The sequence below is a fragment of the Schistocerca cancellata genome, chromosome 11 (assembly GCF_023864275.1).
Source record: "Schistocerca cancellata isolate TAMUIC-IGC-003103 chromosome 11, iqSchCanc2.1, whole genome shotgun sequence".
NCBI lineage: Eukaryota > Metazoa > Arthropoda > Insecta > Orthoptera > Acrididae > Schistocerca > Schistocerca cancellata.
Genome location: NC_064636.1, coordinates 23970033 through 23996014, shown reverse-complemented (window position 1 = coordinate 23996014; position 25982 = coordinate 23970033). Strand labels below are relative to the sequence as shown.

The following is a 25982-nucleotide window of genomic DNA, read 5'->3' as shown; positions in this document are numbered from 1 at the left end:
TAAAAAGAAATATAAAACACCACGTGAACGGGTGTATCAGCTTTAGACCGCTGTGGAGGTTAAAGACCGTTTGTGCTACAGGCGAGCTCTGGTGCCTGGGAAGCAGGCGAGTCGGAGAGGGGTGTGAGAGCACAGGAAGAGGGGGCGGGGGGAGGGTGTTTCTGGATCGCAACATCTTCGCCGCGGGGTGCCGCTCTGCTAACAGCGATTGCCTCTCGACTCCCCTCAGCGCCGGAGCAGCTGCCCGCTCCCATCCCCCACTCCAGTGGGTCACGACGCCACAGGTGTCCGCTGGTGACTGCTGCGCATGCGCGGCCACGTGACTTTCTCGATGGCGCGTGGTGGGGGGAAAGCGGGGGCCTGTGGCGCGCCTAATATAAATACTTGCGCGGCGGCGTTCTTCGATCACTTGCTTCGGCGAACGATCCGAGGTCTGTGTTTCACTCGTCTACGGAGCAACCCCAACAGCTGAGGTGAGGTAACACTGATTATGCATTTCAGAGTTTATTGAGCTCCATTCATCATCACCATCATAAGTGTTCTGCCCCAGGACAGGTCTTCACATGTAGCACTCCAGTCCTCTCCTATCGTTTTCTCGTAATTGTTCTCTGTCCTTATACTATCCACCATCTGGTATCTTCTCGCCCTCTTCTTCTTCTTGCTCTTCTTCTTCCTTTTTTCATTTATCGTCCCTTCCATAGCATCTGTCGGTCAACAATTTCCTCTCATCCAGCATCCGAGCCAATTGTGTTTTCCCATCCTGATTACCTCTATAATTTCAGTGTCTTGCCCACATCTCTCAACATCTCCTGACTTTTCACTTTGTTCATCCATTTGATCTTTTCCATCCTTCTGCATATCCACATCTTCTTCTTTCTTCCTCTTTCCTGGATGTCCACATCTCAGCTCTGTATAGTGTCACACTCAGTATGAAGCACTTTGCCTGTCCCTTTTCCAGCTCCCTGTCAATGCATCCCTCTTCTTGAATGAGATTTTCACTCTGCAGCGGAGCATGCGCTGATATGAAACTTCCTGGCAGGATGGGGCGTGAGTCATGCTTGGGTAGCTCAGATGATAGAGCACTTTGCCGCAAAAGGCAAAGGTCCCGAGTTCGAGTCTCGGTCCAGCACACAGTTTTAATACGCCAGGAAGTTTTTATCAGCGCACGCTCCGCTGTAGAGGGAAAATCTCATTCTGGAAACATCCCGTAGGCTCTGGCTAAGCCATGCCTCCGCAATATCCTTTCTTTCAGGAGTGCTAGTTCTGCGTTGTTCACAGAAGAGCTTCTGTAAAGTTTGGAAAGTAGAAGACGAGGTACTGGCAGAAGTAAAGCTGTGAGGAGGGGGCGTGAGTCGTGCTTGGGTAGCTCAGTTGGTAGAGCACTTTGCCGTGAAAGGCTAAGGTCCCGAGTTCGAGTCTCGGTCCAGCACACAGTTTTAATCTGCCAGTATGTTTCATCCCTCTTCTTATTGAATGCCTCCTTGCCAATTGCCGTGCTTTCATGTCCTTAGTGATTCTCATGTGTACTGTAATTATGTTTCCCAGACTTCTGAAAGCAGTAACTTGTTCTGTATCTTCTTGTCCTAACTTTATAGTTGTTCTTACTTTTCTTGCACTTATCACCACAATTTTTTTTCTTTTTCTTAACAATTCTCATCCAGAATTCCTAATAGGTCTTACTCAATTCTTGTAGCATTCTCGTCATAGTTTTTTCGCTCTCTGCCAATAACACCGTACCATCTACACATTGAATGCTTTCTATTCTCACACCACCAACCCACACTCCTCTTTTTAGTTTGATGTGGATTAAATTAGTTTAAGAAATACAGCAACCAGTTAGTTTTTATTTACTTTTGTATACCCCAATACATGTTTTGGGCTTTCGCTCATTTTCACTTGGCATAGTACGTGCTTATGTCTTCATTAGCACATCATTAACTTGGCATACTAGATATTTATATCTTCATTAATACATCGTCTGCATGCAGTTGATGTGTTAATGATAGGAAAATGAAGATTTAAATATGTATTACGTCAACTGAAGTTGGGCGAAAACACGAAACTCTTAGTGGGACGAAGAAAATATGTAAAAAGTGGCCAGTTGCTGTTTTTCTTAAAGTAACCAAGGTGGGTGGTTCTGGCTAGTTGTGCTACAGTATTTCAAGTCCATTCCTGGCCATATAGTGTGGCTGGGTACGAATTCCACTTGCAGGTTTTTGGTGGAGGGTACTTACAATGGTGGTAACTACAAATGTTTTACGTATCATGTGCCACAATCACAAGTTTATTAAAAAACACGTCCACTTTCAACCTCGTCTGCATCACGGATCACAGTCATATATTTCAAACAAACATCTGATTTAGGTGGTGTGCCATTATCAAGAGCTTACTCATATGTCCGGACACTTAAGTATACAAATGCTGATACAGCAGACTATAACAAGAAGAGTGTTGCATGCAAGTGTTATTTAGACCACTGACGAATGAAATACTGTTCATGTTCGAGTCTACTACACTAACTGTCGTATATCTAAAGGCCGCGTAAAATTACGAACGGAAGAGCTGTTGTTGTTGCTGTAGTCTTCAGTCCAGAGAGAGGTTTGGTGCAGCTCTCCATGCTACTCTATTCTGTGCAAGCTTCTTCATCTCCCAGTACCTACTGCAGCCTACATCCTTCTGAATCTGCTTAGTGTATTCATTTCTTAGCTCTCGAAAATGGTACGTCACCGAAATGAGCACATCGTGTCAGATAAATGACTGTTATCACAATACGGGCAAGGCAGAAATCGGAACAGTCGTTTTAATGCCAGGAACATTTTGTACCGAGTTCGTTCTCCGAAACATATACAGCCTGAGATCGGTTCAAAATATCAGAACGAGGTTTTCGACAAATGATAGTACGAAGGGCGCCAATAATCTTTTTGCGCGGTTGATGTTCTTAACTCTAGTGTCAAACGAGATATTGAACAAGTCGGCGTTTTTTTTTTAAATAATAATGAAACAAACGTTACAAAAAATGAAGACACGTTAATAGGATTTGTCGAGGTGGAAGAGGCGGGCAGCGTTGTAAAATGGTGTCGGATTTTCGAAATTTTGAGAGAAACGGGAGTGCGCTATAGGGAATGATGGATGACATAGAGTATGTGCAAAAATCAACAGGTAGCAGTAAGAAGGGAAGATCAGGAAGAAAGCGCTCACATTAAAAATGTTGAATACAGGGATGTAATCATTCACCCCCTCCACTGTTCAGTCTATGCATCTAAGAAGCGACGACGAAAATAAAAGGAAAGCGCAACAGTGTGTTTAAAAGTCAGGGTGAAATGGTAACCTGTGGCCAAATTCGCTGACGACATTGCCACTCTCAGTGAAAACGCAGAAGAATTACGGGACGTGTTGAACGGAATGAATGCGAACACAATAAGGATTGAGGAGTTGACAACATCGGTAGCTCCGTGAGGCTATTTGCAGATGACACGGTTGTCTACAAGAAAGTAGCAACATCAGAAGACTCGTACGTACTCCAGGAAGACCTGCAGAGGATTAATGCATGGTGCGACAGCTGGCAGCTTTCCCTAAACGTAGATAAATGTAATATAATGCGCATACATAGGGGCAGAAATCCATTCCAGTACGATTATGCCATAGGTGGTAAATCATTGGAAGCGGTAACGACCGTAAAATACTTAGGAGTTACTATCCGGAGCGATCTGAAGTGGAATGATCACATAAAACAAATAGTGGGAAAAGCAGGCGCCAGGTTGAGATTCATAGGAAGAATTCTAAGAAAATGTGACTCATCGACGAAAGAAGTAGCTTACAAAACGCTTGTTCGTCCGATTCTTGAGTATTGCTCATCAGTATGGGACCCTTACCAGGTTGGATTAATAGAAGAGATAGACATGATCCAGCGAAAAGCAGCGCGATTCGTCATGGGGACATTTAGTCAGCGCGAGAGCGTTACGGAGATGCTGAACAAGCTCCAGTGGCGGACACTTCAAGAAAGGCGTTACGCAATACGGAGAGGTTTATTATCGAAATTACGAGAGAGCAGATTCCGGGAAGAGATGGGCAACATATTACTACCGCCCACATATATCTCGCGTAATGATCACAACGAAAAGATCCGAGAAATTAGAGCAAATACGGAGACTTACAAGCAGTCGTTCTTCCCACGCACAGTTCGTGAATGGAACAGGGAAGGGGGGATCAGATAGTGGTACAATAAGTACCCTCCGCCACACACCGTAAGGTGGCTCGCGGCGTATAGATGTAGATGTAGAGGGTAAATCGAAGAAAGACGAAAGTAGTGATGGGCTCATATTGAAGCTGGTGCTGACCGTTTTGAATACCGCACTGGAAGACGAATTATGTATCTTTTACAGAACCAAAACTCTTAAACATGCGTGCGATTCAGCAACTACATAAAATTGAAGAGGTTGCAAAAATCAGACAATCAGTTGCAAACCAAAAGTTTATTTAACGCTTGACCTAGTTTTCGGTATGTATAAAAATATCTTCTTCAGAAGGAGTGGGCCCCAAAAACGTATATAAACTGTTACAAATTATTTTTACGTACATAACCTGAATCGAAAGAACTGAGTCGGAACAAGGCCCGGGAGTAGACAACTCTGCCATCTGGTGAGCAAGATGCATGAGACATGTGAAATACCCTCAGACTTCAAGAAGAATATAATAATTTCAATCCCAAAGAAAGCCGATGTTGACAGATGTGAAAATTACCGAACTGTCAGTTTAATAAGTCACGGCTGCAAAATACTAACGCGAATTCTTTACAGACGAATGGAAAAAGTGGTAGAAGCCGACCTCGGGGAAGATCAGTTTGGATTCCGTAGAAATATTGGAGCACGTGAGGCAATACTGACCTTACGACTTATCTTAGAAGAAAGGTTAAGGAAAGGCAGACCTACGTTTCTAGCATTTTTAGACTTAGAGAAAGCTTTTGACAATGTTGACTGGAATACCCTCTTTCAAATTGTAAAGGTGGCAGGGGTAAAATACAGGGAGCGAAAGACTATTTACAATTTGTACAGAAAGCAGATGGCAGTTATAAGAGTCGAGGGACATGAAAGGGAAGCAGTGGTTGGGAAGGGAGTGAGACAGGATTGTAGCCTCTCCCCGATGTTATTCAATCTGTATACTGACCAAGCAATAGAGAAAACAAAAGAAAAATTCGGAGTAGGTATAAAAATCCATGGAGAAGAAATAAAAACTTCAAGGTTCGCCGATGACATTGTAATTCTGTCAGAGACAGCAAAGGACTTGGAAGAGCAGTTGAACGGAATGGACAGTGTCTTGAAAGGAGGATATAAGATGAACATCAACAAAAGCAATACGAGGACAATGGAATGTAGACGATTAAGTCGGGTGATGCTGAGGGAATTAGATTAGGAAATGAGACACTTAAAGTAGTAAAGGAGTTTTCCTATTTGGGGGTCAAAATAACTGATGATGGTCGAAGTAGAGAGGATATAAAACGTAAACTGGCAATGGCAAGGAAAGCGTTTCTGAAGAAGAGGAATTTGTCAACATCGAGTATAGATTTAAATGTCAGGAAGTCGTTTCTGAAAGTATTTGTATGGAGTGTAGCCATGTATGGAAGTGAAACGTGGACGATAAATAGTTTAGACAAGAAGAGAATAGAAGCTTTCGAAATGTGGTGCTACAAAAGAGTGATGAAGATTAAATGGGTAGATCACATAACTAATGAGGAGGTATTGAATAGGATTGGGGAGAAGAGGAGTTTGTGGCACAACTTGACTAGAAGAAGGGATCGGTTGGTAGGACATGTTCTGAGGCATCAAGGAATCACCAATTTAGTATTAGAGGACAGCGTGGAGGGTAAAAATTGGAGACCAAGAGATGCAAACACTAAGCAGATTCAGAAGGATGTAGGTTGCAGTAGGTACTGGGAGACGAAGAAGCTTGCACAGGATAGAGTAGCATGGAGAGCTGCATCAGACCGGTCTCAGGACTGAAGACCACAACAACAACAACAAAATATTAATAATAGAAAAATATTTGTTGGGTAAGCGTACTCACTTGTTACGTCACTACATTAGCTGAAGCCGTGCCGCTCTCGTCAGTTAGAAAATCGTTATAAAAACCGAAACACCACATGTAATGGCTTGAGACAGCAGCCAGATTACTTTCAGCGTACGTCAGAATAAATTCACAAATGTATTCACGCACTGGTAAAGGCTCTTGTCTACATAAGATTATAACAGGACTCTAAAAAAGAAATTAGTTGTTTAACGTAAGTATTCACCATGCCAGAGACAACGGCCAAATGTTCAAAGGTGCAGGCTCAAGCGATAAGGAAAAATTGGGATGCACAAGGCACGAAATATATGCGCGTAACAGCTACGCTTTGGTTGTGTTGAGCATCACGATTTTACATTAAAGTAAGAATGAAAATTTCTTCTACAATTTAATAAATTTACATGTACACATTACGTATAAAATCTGTAATACATTTGCTGACAGGGTAATATTGTACGTAAATTCAGCGTTTCGGAATCCAAAGCTTTTTTTTTTCTCAGTTATTCCTGTAGCTAGTGCTCTCAGATGGAGCAGACAACTGCCAGTATTTACAGTTTTCAAACTGCGATTGGTCGTGGGTTACTTTTATTAGAATCCTGAAAAAAAAGAGACCACTGATATTACAATTCAGTTTCCTCTTATTAGTGTCGAAGGTCATTGTTCCATTCAAAATTTATGACTTCATAAAATAAATAATCATTTCAGTGAGTGTTAAAGTCATCGTCTGGGCGCCATTACGGGACCTATGTTACATTTCACTTCCATGGGAAACAGTACATCAGTAGCAAAACCCAGTACAGAAATTTTAGGGGCGTTAAGTTTCCGAACTTTCACCTCGTACAGGCCAGAGAATTGTAGGACTAAAGTGCATTTCTTGGAAAGAAGACGTCACGCGGGAAGACGTCATCGCCGTCGGGGCAGACATTTAAATCTACGTGCCCAATTCACAACCAAGTGCCTGGCAGAGGGTTCATCTACCACCTTCACACTAATTCTCTACCTTCCCACTCTCGAATGGCGCGCAGGAAAAACGAACGTTCAGATCTTTCCGTGCGAGCTCTGATTTTAATTATTTTATTACGATGATCATTTCTCCCTCTGCAGGAGCGAGTCAGCGAAATATTTTCACTCGCGTAGGAAAAAGTTAGTGACTGAAATTTTCTGAGAAGATCTTGCCTCAGTGGAAAAACACCTTTGTTTTAATGACGTCCAGCCCAAATCTAGTATCATGTCCGTAACACTCTCCCCCCCCCCCCCATTTCGCCATAACAATAAACGTGCTGCCCTTCTTTGAACTTTCTCGATGTCGATGTAGTCCGTTAATCCTATCTGGTAAGAATCCCACACCGCGCATCAATATTCCAAAGAGGACGGACAAGCGAAGTGTAAACAGTCTCTTTAGTAGACCTGTTGCATCTTCCAAGTATTCTGCCAGAAAAACGCAGTCTTTGGTTTGCTTTATCTGTGTCATGTTCCAGTTTAACTTATTCGTAGCTTTAATCCCTAGATACTAAGTCAAACTGACAGCCTTCAGATTTCTGTGATTTCTCGTGTAACCGAAATTACGCATTTTTTTTTCTTTTTTAGTTCTCATGTGGATGACCACAGTTTTGCTTATTGAATGACAACTGCTATTTTTTACGCGATACACATATCTCACCTAAATCGTTGTGGAATTGGCTTTGATCTTCTGATGACTTTACGAGATGGTAAACGACAGCAAACAACCCAAGAGGGCTGCTCAGACTGTTTATGTAGATGAGGAACAACAGAAGGCCTATAACGCTTTATTGGAGAACACCAGATATTTACTTCTACTTTACTCGACGACTTTGCGTCAGTTACTACGAACTGTGACCCCTCTGACGCGAAATCACGAATCCAGTCGCATAACAGAGACGGTACGCCATGAGAAATCCAATCTGATTTAAAGTCGCTTCTGAGGACTAGTATAAAGAGCCATCTGGAAATCTAAAAACTTGGAATCAATCTGGGATCGCCCATCGATACCACTCATTACTTCGTGCGAATGGAGAGCTAGTTTTGTTTTCCGCAAGAACGATATTTTCTGAATCCGCTGGACCATAACAGAATGGTCTTTATCAAAGTCATTTATGTCAGTGTTCATACCTTTTTTGTGGCCCCTACCGTCGCTATAATGGCTACCCACACGGCATTCATTCCTGCGGTGAGCAGTCGTTATAATTTCTTTGGCTCATCATCGTATAGTGAGAAGAAGTAAATACTGTACATCGAGGAGCCCTTTTCTCTTATAGCGAAAGGTGACACCAGCAAGTAATTTTAAACGATTTTGCCGCCTAATCATGCCACTGACTTTTTCTTATAGAACTGGGGAAAAGTTGCCCAAATTGTACCAATTTAAGATTTCATTTTTTTTGTTAATACCTAAACAGTAAGTCACGAACGTATTTAAACAGTGCCATCCACAACTGCAAGATACTGTTCTTGCCATCCGATTTAAAGAGTGGCAGTTTGAGAAAAATAAACACGCTTCAGTTAATTTACTAAACATCTTCATCTGGAACAAATCAGGAGTCTAGTTTCCTAATTTCTATAAGTGGAGGCATGAATAGTGCTACTTTTACAAACTATATCCCTGATCTCAGAGGAATGGACTAGTCTAAGTTTCAGAAAATGTTCCATTGTTGCAAAAGTGGCATTCAGATATAACTGTTTCACTTCCTTCCCCGGCTGGCACCCTTTGATTGAATTTACATTTTTCATTTCACGCATATCATCATCTCTACATTCAATCTTCCTCACACAACTCGCAGTACCATTCCTCTGATTTATGAATGTTTTTCTGTGGTGGTTTCCCCAAAGGGTCTCTAAAACACTTCTTTCACTCAGGCGGAGCGGTATTCTGCGTTTCGTCTCCTCTGGTTGCTTCGGTTAGTTAGTTTATTTTTTTATTTTATTGTATTTTATTTTTATTATTTATTTATTTTGGGCATGCTACTTCTAAGCCCACAAGCTCCTTGTCTAGGCCTTGAAGTCTTGATGGAATGTTCATCATTTCCCTCGGATTCGGCGATATTTCTTGGATGAACTTGCTTGTCATCCCACTTTTTGCATGTCATGGCTTCTGTTGCGTTGAAATCATGGAGCTATTCGTTTCGTTCTGCAGTGTCGAACGCAGGCTTTCCTGCATGCGATACGTTTAAACCGAACATGGTACCTTCAAATGGGAGAATATCTTAATCCCATTATTTTTCAAGCTCGTTGGAAAACACTGTACTGCGACAAATATTTTCGTATCGCCGTTTGTACTTTTGTTTCTACAGCTAAATGAAATTCCTCTGTGTACCACTTTCCGTAAAACCTTCCCAATGCCACACTGTAATACAAAATAATTATTTAATTAATAACTTTGGATGAAGAACGCATTAGGAAATTCTCCACAACTTTTATAAACATTATGTCGCACTCGTAATGCTAAACACATCTCGCTATACGAGCAAATTTCTTGAATTCCGGTACAATATCGATAACTTAAAGCCCTAAATTATAGACAACGTCGCCATTTCTTCTTTGTCAGTTTTCTACAAACGAATCGCAACCATCCATGACTGTCTCAAAAATAAGCTTATTTCATGTATATTCACCCATAAATAAAAAATTGTGCTGGCACTTGCGTTATAACAGCAAATCCCTTCACCACATACACAAAAAGTCGCTTGAAAAATGCAACAAAACCAACGATATCATCTCTCAACACACAGCTCAAAGTTGACAATATGGCTCCAGCAATGTCGGATAGAACATGAGGTAAGAATTTTATAGCAGTGGTACAAATTAGGTTCCAGAACAATATAAGCAACTCTACCCTATGTATACAAATTTTTCCGATTGCGTTGAAGAGGACTTCAGTGACAAAACATCAACGGTATGGGATTATTATTCTTCAAACACACTGCCTTTTCCTGTTTATTTGTTAAATCGACATCCCTTACAAAATGCCTTGTACATACTCCTGTTTCTCCAAATATTCCGCACACACAGGGTGATTCACGAATATATGCAAATATTTTAATAAGTTATTCTACAAGTAAAATTAAAGAAAAAAGTTCATATAAACATAGCTACGCAAATGTTTAGTTACGGAGTTACGGCTAATAAAAGATTTTGCGTGAAATTCAGCAACTTCGCTAATATGAAGCCATCGCAAAACTGTACGAGGTTAAAGTAAAGCACGATATTCATTTATTTTGTTGTTATTGATCTGGTGAATCTAATGAAACATGTCCCAAACGTGTATCTGCAGTAGTTTTCCGGAGCATCCAGAGAAGCAAAGACGTGATTTCGTAAAAATTTTAATTTATCAACAACTTGGACCAATTTGTTTCTTTTTCTTTTTTTTAATTCCAGAAAATGGCACAAAGTTTTCAACGGAAGTTGTAGAGAACTTAATTTTGGAAAAATGATGGTAATTACTATTAGTGAAACTGTATGAATGTGTCAGATAATCTGCTTTTATTAATAGCATAGCAGCGTACATACAGTTTCACAATACACTCACAAAAAAGTTCAGAAACGTCTCCACCGAGTTCTATGCACTTAGCTGCACTTGTGTGAAGAGATTTTGTTGCTCGTTTCAGTTTCAGAGGGTTGCTCTTAATTTCGCCTATTGCATTCAAAATGCGAGCAAGAAATGCCTCACGTGTATTTACGTTGTCCTATCAAACTATGTCTTTCGTCCATCCCCATACGCAAAAATCCTTTGGTGTTAAATCGTGCGACGTGGGTGGCCAAGACGTGTAGCACCACGACCAATCCATTTCTGCGGAAAATGTTCATTTAAATGTGTAGTGACGGCGTTCTGAAATGCGGAGGCGAACCATAATGTTGAAAATACAATTGCAATCGGCTAGCAAGTGGAATATTTTCGAGTAAGCGGGGCATTTCTTCCCGAAGAAACTGTAAGTACGTCTCGCCAGTTAGACGTCCTGGGAAAATAAATGGTCCAATAAAGTGTGTGTTGGTTGCACCACACCACACATTTATGCTAAATTGGTGCTGGAAATTGCGTTGCACTGCTGCATGTGGGTTTGCTTGAGACCATACGTGCACGTTGCGTAAATTGTTTACACCATCTCGAGTAAACTGTGCCTCATCGGTAAATAAAATGTATTTGTGTAACTGCTGATAAGTATTGAACCAGTTGCGCAACTCCAAGCGAAGGGCAGGATGTCCCGCATGCAAATGATCCACTTTTTGTTTATGGTAAGTGTTGTGACTTGGCAAGACAGCCAAGGCACTATGACAGGTAGCCGAAAGGCACGCGTGTAAGCTCACGCAGGCTGGCGTGAGGTCTGGAACATTTAAAGGTATTGAGACTGGCAAATAAAGTTCTTAGCTGATGGAATACTTAACTTTAATCCACAACCGGTGAACATCGGTCTGACGGCGCATGCATCACAAGATAAATAGCAAAGGATAAATGGCGCCTTGCTAGCTCGCAGCAAATGACGTAGCTGAAGGCTGTGCTAACTATCGTCTCGGCAAATGAGAGCGTGTTTTGTCAGTGAACCATCGCTAGCAAAGTCGGCTGTACAGCTGGGGCGAGTGCTAGGAAGTCTCTCTAGACCTGCCGTGTGGTGGCGCTCGGTCTGCAATCACTGATAGTGGCGACACGCGGGTCCGACGTATACTAACGGACCGCGGCCGATTTAATGGCTACCACCTAGCAAATGTGGTGTCTGGCCGTGACACCACAGTAAGGATGCATATTATTGTGCTTCAGTGTACGCCATACATTAGATTGTGAAATGCCTAATCGCTAAGAGGTACGTTGAACAGCACCCATAATATCCTCATTATCGTCTTCACGTATCGAGCGCTCGTAATGATTATGAACGCTAGGTAGAGAACCTGTCTCCCGTAAAATTAGAAATACTCCACTAACGGTTCGTGCATTCGGAATCCTTCGAGTTGGATAACGTACGCGATATTCGTTAACTGCAGCCGTAGCATTACCATCACATTTGCCATAAGGAAACACCATATTGGCGTATTCCTCTGTCGTAAATTTGAAAGGCATCCCTATTTCATCAATAATTTACAAACTACAATAGTTACTACGTGGTTTCACTTAAATAGACTGTTGTTATTGTGTTCTTTCACTGAACAATGCAGAAAACTAACTCGTTTCAAGGTTAGGAAACGGCTGAAACAAGTCACTAACGGTTCCCAACAATGACATAAACGTCTCTACATTTTAAATGTAAAGTAAACAAATTTACTTTGTATAATAACCTTTGGTTCTCTAGAAGTTCTGGAAAACTACTGCAGATACACGTCATTAGATTCACCAGATCAATAGCAACAAAATAAATTACTTTTGAATGCATTACGGGAACAGCAGTGATCAATGTCTTGTAAATAATTACTATTAAAAACAGTCTTGATCACGATTTATTTAACAAGGTGACCGGTTTCGACCACTACTGTGGTCATCTTCAGACCATTGAGAAGGAACCTCTTTCTGTTGGAGAATCTCCAAAATCTACAAAATAAATGAAAATCGTGCTTTACCTTAACCTGGCATAGTTTTGCGTGGCTTCGTACTAGAGAAAGTGCTAAATTTCAGGCAAAACCTTTCATAAGCCGTAACTCCGTAACTAAACATTTGCGGGCCTATGTTTATATGCACTTTTTCCTTCAGTTTTACTTGTAGAATAACGTCCCCCAGGCTGTGGCTAAGCCATGTCTCCGCAATATCCTTTTTCCAGTAGTGCTAGCTAGTTCTGCAAGGTTCGCAGGAGAGCTTCTGTAAAGTTTGGAAGGCAGGAGGCGAGGTACTGGCAGAAGTAAAGCTGTGAGCACGGGGCGTGAGTCGTGCTTGGGTAGCTCAGATGGTAGAGCACTTGCCCGCGATAGGCAAAGGTCCCGAGTTCGAGTCTCGGTCGGGCACACAGTTTTAATCTGCCAGGAAGTTTCACATCAGCGCACACTCCGCTGTAGAGTGAAAATTTCATTCTGGAAACATCCCCCAGGCTGTGGCTAAGCCATGTCTCCGCAATATCCTTCCTTTCAGGAGTGCTAGTTCTGCAAGGTTCGCAGGAGAGCTTCTGTAAAGTTTGGAAGGCAGGAGACGAGGTACTGGCAGAAGTAAAGCTGTGAGCACGGGGCGTGAGTCGTGCTTGGGTAGCTCAGATGGTAGAGCACTTCCCCTCAAAAGGCAAAGGTCCCGAGTTCGAGTCTCGGTCCGGCACACAGTTTTAATCTCCCAGGAAGTTTCATATCAGCGCACACTCCGCTGCAGAGTGAAAATCTCATTCTGGGAACATTCCCCAGGCTGTGGCTTATTCATGTCTCCGCAATATCCTTCCTTTCAGGAGTGCTAGTTCTGCAAGGTTCGCAGGAGAGCTTCTGTGAAGTTTGGAAGGTAGGAGACGAGGTACTGGCAGAAGTAAAGCTGTGAGCACGGGGCGTGAGTCGTGCTTGGGTAGCTCAGATGGTAGAGCACTTCCCCTCAAAAGGCAAAGGTCCCGAGTTCGAGTCTCGGTCCGGCACACAGTTTTAATCTCCCAGGAAGTTTCATATCAGCGCACACTCCGCTGCAGAGTGAAAATCTCATTCTGGGAACATTCCCCAGGCTGTGGCTTATTCATGTCTCCGCAATATCCTTCCTTTCAGGAGTGCTAGTTCTGCAAGGTTCGCAGGAGAGCTTCTGTAAAGTTTGGAAGGCAGGAGACGAGGTACTGGCAGAAGTAAAGCTGTGAGCACGGGGCGTGAGTCGTGCTTGGGAAGCTCAGTTGGTAGAGCACTTCCCCTCAAAAGGCAAAGGTCCCGAGTTCGAGTCTCGGTCCAGCACACAGTTTTAATCTCCCAGGAAGTTTCATATCAGCGCACACTCCGCTGCAGAGTGAAAATCTCATTCTGGAAACATCCCCCAGGCTGTGGCTTATTCATGTCTCCGCAATATCCTTTCTTTCAGGAGTGCTAGTCCTGCAAGGTTCGCAGGAGAGCTTCTGTAAAGTTTGGAAGGTAGGAGACGAGGTACTGGCAGAAGTAAAGCTGTGAGCACGGGGCGTGAGTCGTGCTTGGGTAGCTCAGATGGTAGAGCACTTGCCCGCGATAGGCAAAGGTCCCGAGTTCGAGTCTCGGTCCGGCACACAGTTTTAATCTCCCAGGAAGTTTCATATCAGCGCACACTCCGCTGCAGAGTGAAAATCTCATTCTGGAAACATCCCCCAGGCTGTGGCTTATTCATGTCTCCGCAATATCCTTCCTTTCAGGAGTGCTAGTTCTGCAAGGTTCGCAGGAGAGCTTCTGTAAAGTTTGGAAGGCCGGAGACGAGGTACTGGCAGAAGTAAAGCTGTGAGCACGGGGCGTCAGTCGTGCTTGGGTAGCTCAGTTGGTAGAGCACTTCCCCTCAAAAGGCAAAGGACCCGAGTTCGAGTCTCGGTCTGGCACACAGTTTTAATCTGCCAGGAAGTTTCAACATATTAAAATATTTGAGTATCTTCGTGATGCATACGCTTGCGAATGCTGGGCTTTTGCAGCTGGTGCGGCAGGCGCAAGCCGTAACGAGTAATGGTGGGTGCGGTTACAGGAGGATGCAGGCCCCGTCTACGTGGTCGTCGGTGGTGCCGCTGTCGCTGGTGATCCTGGCGGCCGCCCTCGCCCCCGTGGCCCGCCCCCAACCCGCCGGGGGCGGCGAAGAGGCCTGCGAGACGCTGCCCTCGGAGATCCACATCATCAAAGGTGAGCTGTGAGCTGGCTGGAGTCTTCTGGACTGGGGGGCGCGCTGTGTCACAGTCGCAAGGTGCAGACCTGGGGGGGGGGGGGGGGGGGGGGGAGTTATCACCCCTAATACAATGTGACCTTAAAAACAGCTTCCAGTAGTCTCGCAACGAATAAGTACAGTTCCCATGAGAATTCTTATCCATTCTCCCTGCAATATAGTGGCAAGTTTGGGTAATGATGATGGATAGCTATCACGCCCCTGTCTCTCCAAACTAGACCATAAAGGTTCCACAAGCTGCGACATCATCGCGAAAAAACACAGCGACCCATATATGTAATAACTTTCCTTTGCAAAAACAGACATAATGTCTTATGGGATAACAGCAATCAGTGATTTTATAATGTTACTTAAAATCCGTCTTGATTGCAATTTTTTTTTTAATTATTCATATGACCGGTTTCGGTTCATTCAGAACCATCTTCAGATCTGATATTTCAGTTACAGGAGTAACCCGTCCAAATCCAGCAACTTTCACATGATGTGACGTAGCATGTGAAAGTTGCTGGATTTGGACGGGTTACTCCTGTAACTGAAATATCAGATCTGAAGATGGTTCTAAATGAACCGAAACCGGTCATATGAATAATAAAAAAAAAAAAATTAAAAAAATATTTCTTTTGCAATCAAGACGGATTTTAAGTAACATTATAATAAGTTTCCTTTAATTTACGTCTATGGTCACATATCATCATCTTGGACAGTTTCCAGCCACTGGCTGGGTCTGTCGGGAACACAAGCCTCTCCATCGTGTTCTGTCTTTCCACTGCTCCCCCTCTTCCACCTTCTTCCAGTTCTCTCCTCTTCTCATCACACATTCCTTCACTCCCTTCACCCATCTATCCCTTGGTCTTCCTCTGGGCCTCTTCCCCTCCAGTTGCAGATCAAACATCCTCTTTGGGATTCTTCCCTCATCCATTCTCTTCATGTGTCCATACCACTGCAGTCTTGATTTTTCTATCCTGTCCTGTACCGGTTCTTCCTTTAGTCTTTCCCTCACATACACATTTCGCAATCTGTCTCGTCTTGTTACACCCAACCTGCTCCTCTGGAACTTCATTTCACTAGCCTGTATTCTACTTTTGTCGCTTTCGTGCATTACCCATGTCTCACTTCCGTATGCCAATATTGAGACAAAGTAGGTTCGGTATATAATTCCCTTGGATTTCTGTGGCACCTCCTTGCTCCAAATAAGCCCCCTAATGCATCTGTAGAACTGCCCTGCTTTTCTGCACCTTTCATATATTTCCATTGCGTTTCCCCCCTTACTTTCAATCACGCTTCCCAGGTACTTGAAGTTCTCTACCACTTGTAGTTTTTCCCCTCCACAAGTTATATCCACATTTGGCCTATTCTTCTTCCTTGTTGTGACGATTATTTCACTTTTCTTTGCAGAGAAATGCATTCCATATTGTGCCGCCGTTGCCTCACATGCATCTAACTGCTCTTGCACCTCCTTCTCGCAATTTCCCCACAACATCAGGTCATCGGCAAAAAGCACTGCTTTCATTTTATGATCTCCGATTGCATCTGATACTTGCTGTAGGATTTCATCCATAACAATAATAAACAACAAAGGGGAAAGTGCATTTCCCTCTCGCAGCCCATTTTCCAGCTTGAACCATGCAGTACGTTCCCTCCCCACTTTCAAACAACTCTCACTTCCCTCATACACTTTTCTGACTTTTCGTGTTATCTCTTCATCTATCCCTTTTGCGTTCAGCACATCCCTGAGCTTGTCCCTACAGATACTGTCATACGCCTTCTCAATATCCAAAAAGGCCATGATTAAGTCCTTCCCGTACTCATAGTGCCTCTCCTGCAGTTGCCTTACCGCAAATATGAGGTCCGTTGTTGATCTTCCCGGTCTGAAACCGAAACTGTGGTCACAATCTTTTTTTATTTACCATATTACCGGTTTCGGTCTTTAATGACCATCATCAGATCTGTTTGTATGAAACAGATCTGATGATGGTAATTAAAGACCGAAATCGGTAATCTGGTAAATAAAAAAGATTTAAAAGAATTGGAGACAAATTTGTAGCACAACTTGACTAGAAGAAGGGATCGGTTCGTAGGGCATATTCTGAGGCATCAAGGGATTACCAATCTAGTATTGGAGGGCAGCGTGGAGGGTCAAAAATTGCAGAGGGAGGCCAAGAGATGAATACACTAAACAGATTCAGAAGGATGTAGGCTGCAGTAGGTACTGGGAGATGAAGAAGCTTGCACAGGGTAGAGTAGCATGGAGAGCTGCATCAAACCAGTCTCTGGACTGAGGACCACAACACCAACAACAACTACCGCGAATATCAGGAATCCGGTAAAAGATAAAATCTCTTCTTACATCGCTGCGACCGGCAAAAGATCAAGAACGGGACCAACGACGATTGAAGAGAATTGTTGAACGTGGCGGAAATGCAACCCTTCCGCAAATTGGAGCAGATTTGAGTGCTGGGCCATTAACAAGTGTCTGCGTGCGAACCATTCAACGAAACATGATCGTTATGAACTTTCGGATCCGACGTCCCTCTCTTGCACCGTTGATGACTGCACGACACAAAATTTTACGCCTCGCTTGGGCGCATCAACACCGACATTGCACTGTTGATGACTGGAAACGTGTTGCCTGGTCGAACGAGTCTCGTTTCAAATTGTAGCGAGTATGGAGACAACCTCACGAATCTGTGGACCCTGCATGTCAGCAGCGGACCGTTCAAGCTGTTGGAGGCTCTGTAATGGTGTGGGGCGTGTACAGGTGGAGTGATGTGGGACTCCTGATACGTCTAGACACCACTCTGACAGGTGACACGGACGTAAGCATCCTGTCTGATCACCTGCTTCCGTTCATGTCCATTCTACGTTCTGACGGACTTGGGCAATTTCAGCAGGACAATGCGACACCCCACCACTCCAGAATTCCTACAGTGTGTCTCCAGGAACACTCTTCTGAGTTTAAACACTTCCGCTGGCCCACAAGTTCCCCGTATATGGACGTTATTGATCATATGTCGAATGAACGTGCTGTTCAGAAGAGATCTCCACCGTCTCGTACTCTTACGGTTTTATGGACCCCCCTGCAGGATTCATAGTGTCGATTCCCTCCATAGCTGCTTCAGACATTAGTCGAGTCCATACCACTTCGTGGTCGCGCGGGCCGTACACGATATTAGGCAGGTGTACCAGTTTCTTTGGCTCTTCAGTGTACAACTTCGCAACCCATAGGTTTGCTTGTCGCCTCCATTTACATTCAAGAATGCATTTGTCGCGGTGTCTCCATGTTTTTGACCTGTATTTCGCAGAGATAAACGATTTTGCCAGATCACAAAGAAATGACTTACTTGGTTGTAGCAGAACCATGCAGAATTGTGATTTCTAAAGAAATGCTTCTGGAAAACGCAAATGAATAAACTAAAACCATTCGACAAGAAGCTGAGTGAATTCGTCGATACCCCGCGAAAACAAACCTCATACGCTTCAAAGTATTCTAACACCCAAGAAGAATTCAAATTGTACACCGTTAAAATTCTAAAGGCGGCAGCCGTAAAATACAGGGAGCGAAAGGTTATTTAAAATTTGTACAGAAAGCGAGTGGTAGTTATGAGAGTCTAGGGACACGAAACGGATGCAGTGTCTGAAAAGGGAGTGAGAGAGGGTTGTAGCCTATCCCCGATGTTATTCAATATGTATATTGAGCAAGCAGTAAAGGAAACAAAAGAAAATTTTGCAATACAAATTAAAATCAACGGAGAAGAAATAAAAACGTCGACGTTTTCCAGTAGCATTGTAATTCCATCAGACACCGCAAAGGACCTGGAAGAGCAGTTGAACAGAATGGGCAGTGACTTGAAAGGAGGATATTTCCTAAGGAAATGCAATCCGAAAACAAAAGAAGTAGGGTACAGTACGCTTGTTCGCCCACTGCTTGAATACTGCTCAGCAGTGTGGGATCCGTACCAGATAGGGTTGATACAAGACATAGAGAAAATCCAACGGAGAGCAGCGCGCTTCGTTACAGGATCATTTAGTAATCGCGAAAGCGGTACGCAGATGGTAGATAAACTCCAGTGGAAGACTATGCAGGAGAGACGCTCAGTAGCTCGGTACGGGCCTTTGTCAAAGTTTCGAGAACATACCTTCACCGAAGAGTCAAGCAGTATATTGCTCCCTCCTACATATATCTCGCGAAGAGACCGTGAGGATAAAATCAGAGAGATTAGAGCCCACACAGAGGCATACCGACAATCCTTCTTTCCACGAACAATACGAGACTGGAATAGAAGGGAGAACCGATAGAGGTACTGAAGGTACCCTCCGCCACACACCGTCAGGTGGTTTGCGGAGTATGGATGTAGATGTAGATGAACATCAACAAAAGCAAAGAGAGGATAGTGGATTGTAGTCGAATTAAATCAGGTGATGCTGAGCGAGTTAGATTAGGAAATGAGACACGTAAAGTAGTAGGTTAGTTTTGTTACCTGGTAATCAAAATAAATGATGATGGTCGAAGTAGCGAGGATATAAATGTGGAGCGGCTAATGGCAACGAAAGCGTCTCTGAAGGGGAAAAATTTGTTAACATCCAGTATAGATTTAAATGTCAGAAAGTCCTTTCTGAAAGTATTTATATGGAGTGTAGCTATATATTGAGCTGAAAACATGGACGATAAATAGTTTGGACAAGAAGAGAATGGAAGATTCTGAAGTGTGGTGCTGCAGAAGAATGCTGAAGATTAGATGGGTAGATCACATAACTAATGAGGGGGTATTGAATAGGATTGGGGAGAAGTTTGTGGCACAACTTGACAAGAAGAAGGGATCGGTTGGTAGGACATATTCTGAGGCATCAAGGGATCACCAATTTAGTATTGGAGGGCAGCGTGGAGGGTAAAAAATCGCAGAGGGAGACCAAGAGATGAATACACTAAACAGATGCAGAAGGATGCAGGTTGCAGTAGGTACTGGGAGATGAAGAAGCTTGCACAGGATAGAGTAGCATGGAGAGCTGCATCAAACCAGTCTCAGGACTGAAGACCACAACGACAACACCGCTGTTCCTTACCTTTAGTAGATCCTTTCGTATGTCGTCCGTCCCAATAATGTGTGGTCAGCGCGGCGGTCTGTCACGCCAAGGGGCCCGGGTTCGATTCCCGGCTGGGTCGGAGACTTTCTCTGCTGAGGGACTGGGTGTTGTGTTGTCTTCATTATCATTTCATCATCATCAGTGGAAGGCAACAGGAAACCATCACTGGAATCACTTTCCTAGATGCTCATTCGGTGGACGTCTCTGACGATGCTTCCCCCATGACAAGAACTGCCATAAGGCAGAACACAAAGTTAGTTTTACTCCTTCGTTGATGGCACACACATACGCGCAGAAATTATTTTTTCGTCTGTGTTTCGAGGGAAGCACATGAGCTGATGACCTCTCTGCAGTTGGCTTAAGCAACGAATCTCGAAGTTGTATTCTAGGCGGACATTGAATGTTGTTGTTGTTGTGGTCTTCAGTCCTGAGACTGGTTTGATGCAGCTCTCCATGCTACTCTATCCTGTGCAAGCTTCTTCATCTCCCAGTACCTACTGCAACCTACATCCTTCTGAATCTGCTTAGTGTATTCATCTCTTGGTCTCCCCCTACGATTTTTACCCTCCATGCTGCCCTCCAATACTAAATTGGTGATCCCTTGATGCCTCAGAACATGTCCTACCAACCGATCCCTTCTTCTGGTCAAGTTGTGCCACAAACTTCTCTTCTCCCCAATCCTGTTCAATACTTCGTCATTAGTTATGTGATCTACCCATCTAATCTTCAGCATTCTTCTGTAGCACCACATTTCGAAAGCTTCTATTCTCTTCTTGTCCAAACTATTTACCGTCCATGTTTCACTTCCATACATGGCTACACTCCATACAAGTACTTTCAGAAATGACTTCCTGACACTTAAATCTATACTCGATGTTAACAAATTTCTCTTCTTCAGAAACGCTTTCCTTGCCATTGCCAGTCTGGATTTTATATCCTCTCTAATTCGACCATCATCAGTTATTTTGCTCCCCAAATAGCAAAACTCCTTTACTACTTTAAGTGTCTCATTTCCTAATCTAATACTCTCAACATCACCCGACTTAATTTGACTACATTCCGTTATTCTCGTTTTGTTTTTGTTGATGTTCATCTTATATCCTCCCTTCAAGACACCATCCATTCCGTTCAACTGCTCTTCCAAGTCCTTTGCTGTCTCTGACAGAACTACAATGTCACATTGAATGTAACCATGGGTAAATGTAAGAAAGTGACAGGATGGCAAAAAGAAGAGTCGAACGTGTTTGGCTGCGCCCATGAGCATGCGTGTGTGAAGTTGCTGAATTTGTTCAGTGTGGCAAAGAGATGTGGTGACAGGCAGCTGGTCGCGAGACACGACTTTAGAATTCTTGTCGGCAAAAGATTCCGACTGGGGGACACCAGAGACCTGGGTCACGGCTTGTGAATGGAAATGACTGCGAAATCCGACTGGAATTTCTGCAGATAGTGAATGGAGATCCATCATAGTCTGTTAGCGAGAGAACGTTGTGATGGGAACCGCGTAGAATCAGCATTTGGAGTCAAGAGAAAAGTTGAAACTTCCTTGCGCATTAAAACTGTGCCGGACCGAGACTCGAACTCGGGGCCTTTGCCTTTCGCGGGCAAGTGCTCTTGCCCGCAGAAAGGCAAAGGTCCAGAGTTCGAGTCTCGGTCCGGCACACAGTTTTAATCTGCCAGGAAGTTTCATATCAGCGCACACTCCGCTGCAGAGTGAAAATCTCATTCTGGAAACAGAAAAGTTCATCGGGCTGGTAGAACAAGCGACTGGTTTTCTCAACACAACCCCACCCTGCTACATCTGGACCGGCCTTCAGCATCACCTGACTTAAACCTCGTAAAAAATCTCTGGGACGTGTTGGAACGGCGGATAAAACACAGACTTCGGCATCCCCGCAATTTCGTGGAACTCAACTATCAAATCCTCTGCGTGTGGGTTAAGGGGAGCCGGAGGTGGTCAAATCCAAAAAATTACGATTTTTTTTTTGCTACCGAAAATTAATTGGAACATTCCTCTTCAATGTAAACTTTGAATTATTGTCCTACTCGCCCTAGAAGTGGAGTTATTACCATTTTTCCCCCACGCCTGCAGAGGAAATGGGCGGCCGCTGAATGCATCTAACACCCTCTCGTGACTTCCTGGCGAACTGCTTGAGATTTTCTCGGCCTGTTACGCATACAGCGCCTTATGTTACGCATACAGCGAGTGTGCAAGCGTTGGCTACATTGTTTTCTGTGACAAATGAAGCGCTAAGAGCGCGGAACATCGCCTCTTTGCAGTTTACCGTTTCGAATTAGTTCAGTGTTGTGCCTGTTGTTGGTAGTATTATACTTCTTGTGTAAAGCGTTGTTCTGGTTACGATGCCACGTTTTAGTAACCGTGTATATAAGAAGAGGAAGAATGTAGGGAAAAGAAAATTAACACTAATACCAAGTTGCGATACTACAATTACTGAAACAGTGCATTCTTCTGCTAAGCAACACATGGCCGGCCATAGCCCTGTGACATCTTCTACCAAATACTACCGTGGGGATGGTGACTCCAAAGGTTTCAAGACTATAGAGGAACTGAAACCATATGGAAATGAATTTGTAGTTGAAAAGTTGGAATGCATTGGGCATGTGCAAAAGCGAATGGGTGCACGGCTTCGAAGGCTCAAACAAACTTTGGGTTCGAGTAAGCTCAGTGATGGAAAGACAATAGGAGGGAGAGGCAGGCTTACTGATGAGGTGATTGAACGTCTACAGAGATACTATGGGTATGCTATAAGGCAAAATACTAGTAATGTTAGTGACATGAGAAAAGCAGTGTGGGCATTGTTCCTTCATACTGCCTCTTCCAATGAATACCCTCAACACATCCTGTGCCCAAAAGATTCCTGGTGCAAATATAATGCAAAAAAGGACTATGATCACAAACACGGTTTGCCAGCAGCTGTGATAAATGCAATAAAACCAATTTTTCATGACTTAGCACAGCCAGAATTGTTTCACAAATGTCTACACTTAAAGACGCAGAATCCTAATGAGAGCATAAACAATTTGATTTGGAAAGTGATTCCTAAAAGTGTGGTTGTAAGCATAAAAACACTGCACTTTGGCATTCATGATGCAATAGCAACCTACAACCAAGGGAACAGTGTGAAGTGTGAAGTTCTGAAGGCATTAGGATTTACAGCTGGGGTGAACACTGTACGAGCACTAAGAAGTATTGACAGAGAAAGGATAAGAGGAGCAGAAAGAAGAGAAAGGCATATGAGGTGTGATGGAACAACAGGCCAGAAAAGAAGACAGAAGAGGAAGCTTTTGGAGGATGAAGAAGAAGGCCCTGATAATCCATCCTATAGTGCAGGAATGTATTGAGAAACTTCGATAGCCATTTCCCATAAATTAGAATTTTTCGAATATAAGGAACATTTTCTCAAAATCCACTCGAGCTAGAGAGATGAAATTTTTATACAGCACTCCTAGTGGTCAAACGTACATTGTAACACAGCCATTTGACAATATGTTCAGTAGTTTCATTTCAGTTTAATTATAAAGCAGTTGTTTGTAAAAAAAATTTCGGTCATTAATAAAAAAAATAATTGGAAGGAAACTAGAAAAGATACCCCAAAATCCCTCTGTCATAACTGCAATACTAAACCACTCTATATGTAAAAAAAAATTCAAATTTTTCTATTTGGTAGTTTATTCATAAATGTTCCTCAAACTTAGTAATTTTAACATGGGCAGCATAGGCGCCTCCGGCTGCCCTTAACCTGGATGCGACGTATCTGAACAACATTGTGGGCTCACCTCCTAACCGAATTCGGGCAGTTATCCAATACACGACGGGAATTACACTGTATTGAATGATGCTACTAATCTAGACGTGCCATTGGCTTCGCCACAGCGGTAACACCGGTTCCCGTCAGATCACCGAAGTTAAGCGCTGTCGGGCTGGGCTAGCACTTGGATGGGTGACCGTCCTGTCTGCTGAGCGCTGTTGGCAAGCGGGGTGCTCTCAGCCCTTGTGAGGCAAACTGAGGAGCTACTGGACTGAGGAGTAGCGGCTCCGGTCTCGTAAACTGACACATCGTCGGGTGTGCGGTGTGCTGACCACATGCCACTCCATATTCGCAACTAGGGACGCCTGTAGGTCAGATTGACACGTCGGCTGATTGGTATCGTTGGGCCTTCATCTCTTGTTCGGGCAGACATTAGTTTAGGTCCAATAATATAGAGGTGACTAATTTTTTCCTGTGAGTTTATTAAACGTGCAAGGATCTCAGAACCATATAATAGCGAGAACAATATTTACACTATTTACACTATGTGATCATAAGTATCCAGACAGCTGGCTGAAAATGACTCAACCGGTAATGTTGGAATTCAGTATGGTGTTGACCCACCCTTAGCCTTGATGACAGCTTCCACTCGCGCAGGCATATGTTCAGTCAGGTGCTGGAAGGTTTCTTGGGGAATGGCAGCCCATTCTTCACGGAGTGCTGCACTGAGGAAAGGTATGGATGACAGTCGGTGAGGCCTGGCACAAAATCGGCGTTCCAAAACATCCCAAAGGTGTTCTGTAGGATTCAGGTCAGGATTCTGTGCAGGCCAGTCCATTACAGGGATGTTATTACCGTGTAACCACTCCGTCACAGGCCGTGCATTATGAACAGTCGCCATCCCCGAACTGCTCTTCAACAGTGGGAAGCAAGAACGTGCTTAAAGCATCATTGTTGACCTGTGTTGAGATAGTGACACGTAAAACAACAAGGGGTGCACTCCACGAAAAACATGACCACACAATAACACCACCGCCTCTGAATTTTACTGTTGGTACAACACACGCTGGCAGATGACGTGACGTTCACCGGCCATACCCACACCCTGCCGCCGCATCGCCACATTGCGTACCGTGATTCGTCACCCCACACAACGTTTTACCACTGTTCAATGTTTACCCTCCTTACACCAAGCGAGGCGTCGTTTGGAATTTGCCGGCGTGATGTGTGGCTTATGAGCAGCCGCTGGACCTTAGAATCCAAGTTTCCTCATCTTCTGCCTAACTGTCATAGTACTTGCAGTGGATGCTGATGCACTTTTGGAATTCCTCAGTGAAGGTGTGGATAGTTGTCTGCCTCTTACACATTACGACCGTCTTCAACTGTCAGCGGTCTTTGTCAGTCAACAGACGAGGTCAGCGTGTACGCTTTTGTGCTGTATGTGTCCCTTCACGTTTCCAATTCACTATCACATCGGAAACATCGGTCCTAGGGATGTTTAGGAGTGTGGAAATCTCGCGTACAGACGCGTGACACAAGTGACACTCCATCGCCTGACCACATTCGAAGTCCGTCAGTTCTGCAGAGTTCTCTCTCACGTCGTCTAATGACTACTGAGGTCGCTGATATGAAGTACATGAGAGTAGGTGGCAGTACATTGCACCTAATATAAAAAAAAAACATCAGATTTTGGGGGTGTCCGGATATTTTTGATCACATAGTGAATATGTCAGGAACTGAAGAGGACCCAGAATGGAGCCTTGAGGAACCAGCGCATTCTTTTCTGTCCGCAGAGGAGTTCGACGAGCTGGGCCGGCTGCAGAGGACCTGCACCAGCGAGGTGGGCGTCAACAAGTGCGAGGGGGCGTGCAACTCGCAAGTCCAGCCCTCCGTCACCACGCCCACCGGCTTCCTCAAGGTATGCATCACTGCAGCACACGGGTCTCAACGTGAACGCTCTGGAGAGCGATCTCTAGGACGTGTGGGGACGCGGAAAATATACCGATACTTCTCGATATCTAGTTCTTTCATCTCAATACTGAAATTCTTTCTAAATATCGTTTTCTGTTGACGTTTTTATTCTTATCGGTCTTTTACACCAGGTAGTATATCCATAGAGCATGTATATCTGTGGGTTGAGCATAGCATACCACGCATGTTCTCAACATCAAACCACGTTATTCTGGGACAGTCCCGCTTCTCTACAATTTGCGATAGTAGCAAAACTTCAATATTGCTCGTATTCACCTTGTTTTATATACGTTTCTGTGCGTCTCAATTTTAGTAACAGCTGTGGTATAGTA

General features: G+C 43.8%; 1 protein-coding gene and 1 pseudogene across 1 annotated transcript in view; both read left to right on the top strand.

Moving 5' to 3' along the window:
* The first annotated feature begins 423 nt into the window (after positions 1-423).
* LOC126108728 (partner of bursicon) overlaps positions 424-25982 on the top strand; it is a 35225-nt gene continuing 9666 nt past the window's right edge. The window contains exons 1-3 of the mRNA XM_049914062.1: positions 424-473; positions 14639-14790; positions 25473-25597. Coding sequence (XP_049770019.1) covers positions 14643-14790; positions 25473-25597 — 273 coding nt within the window. The 5' untranslated portion in view covers positions 424-473; positions 14639-14642. The remainder of the gene's footprint in view (positions 474-14638; positions 14791-25472; positions 25598-25982) is intronic.
* LOC126109061 (5S ribosomal RNA) lies at positions 23786-23903 on the top strand (annotated as a pseudogene).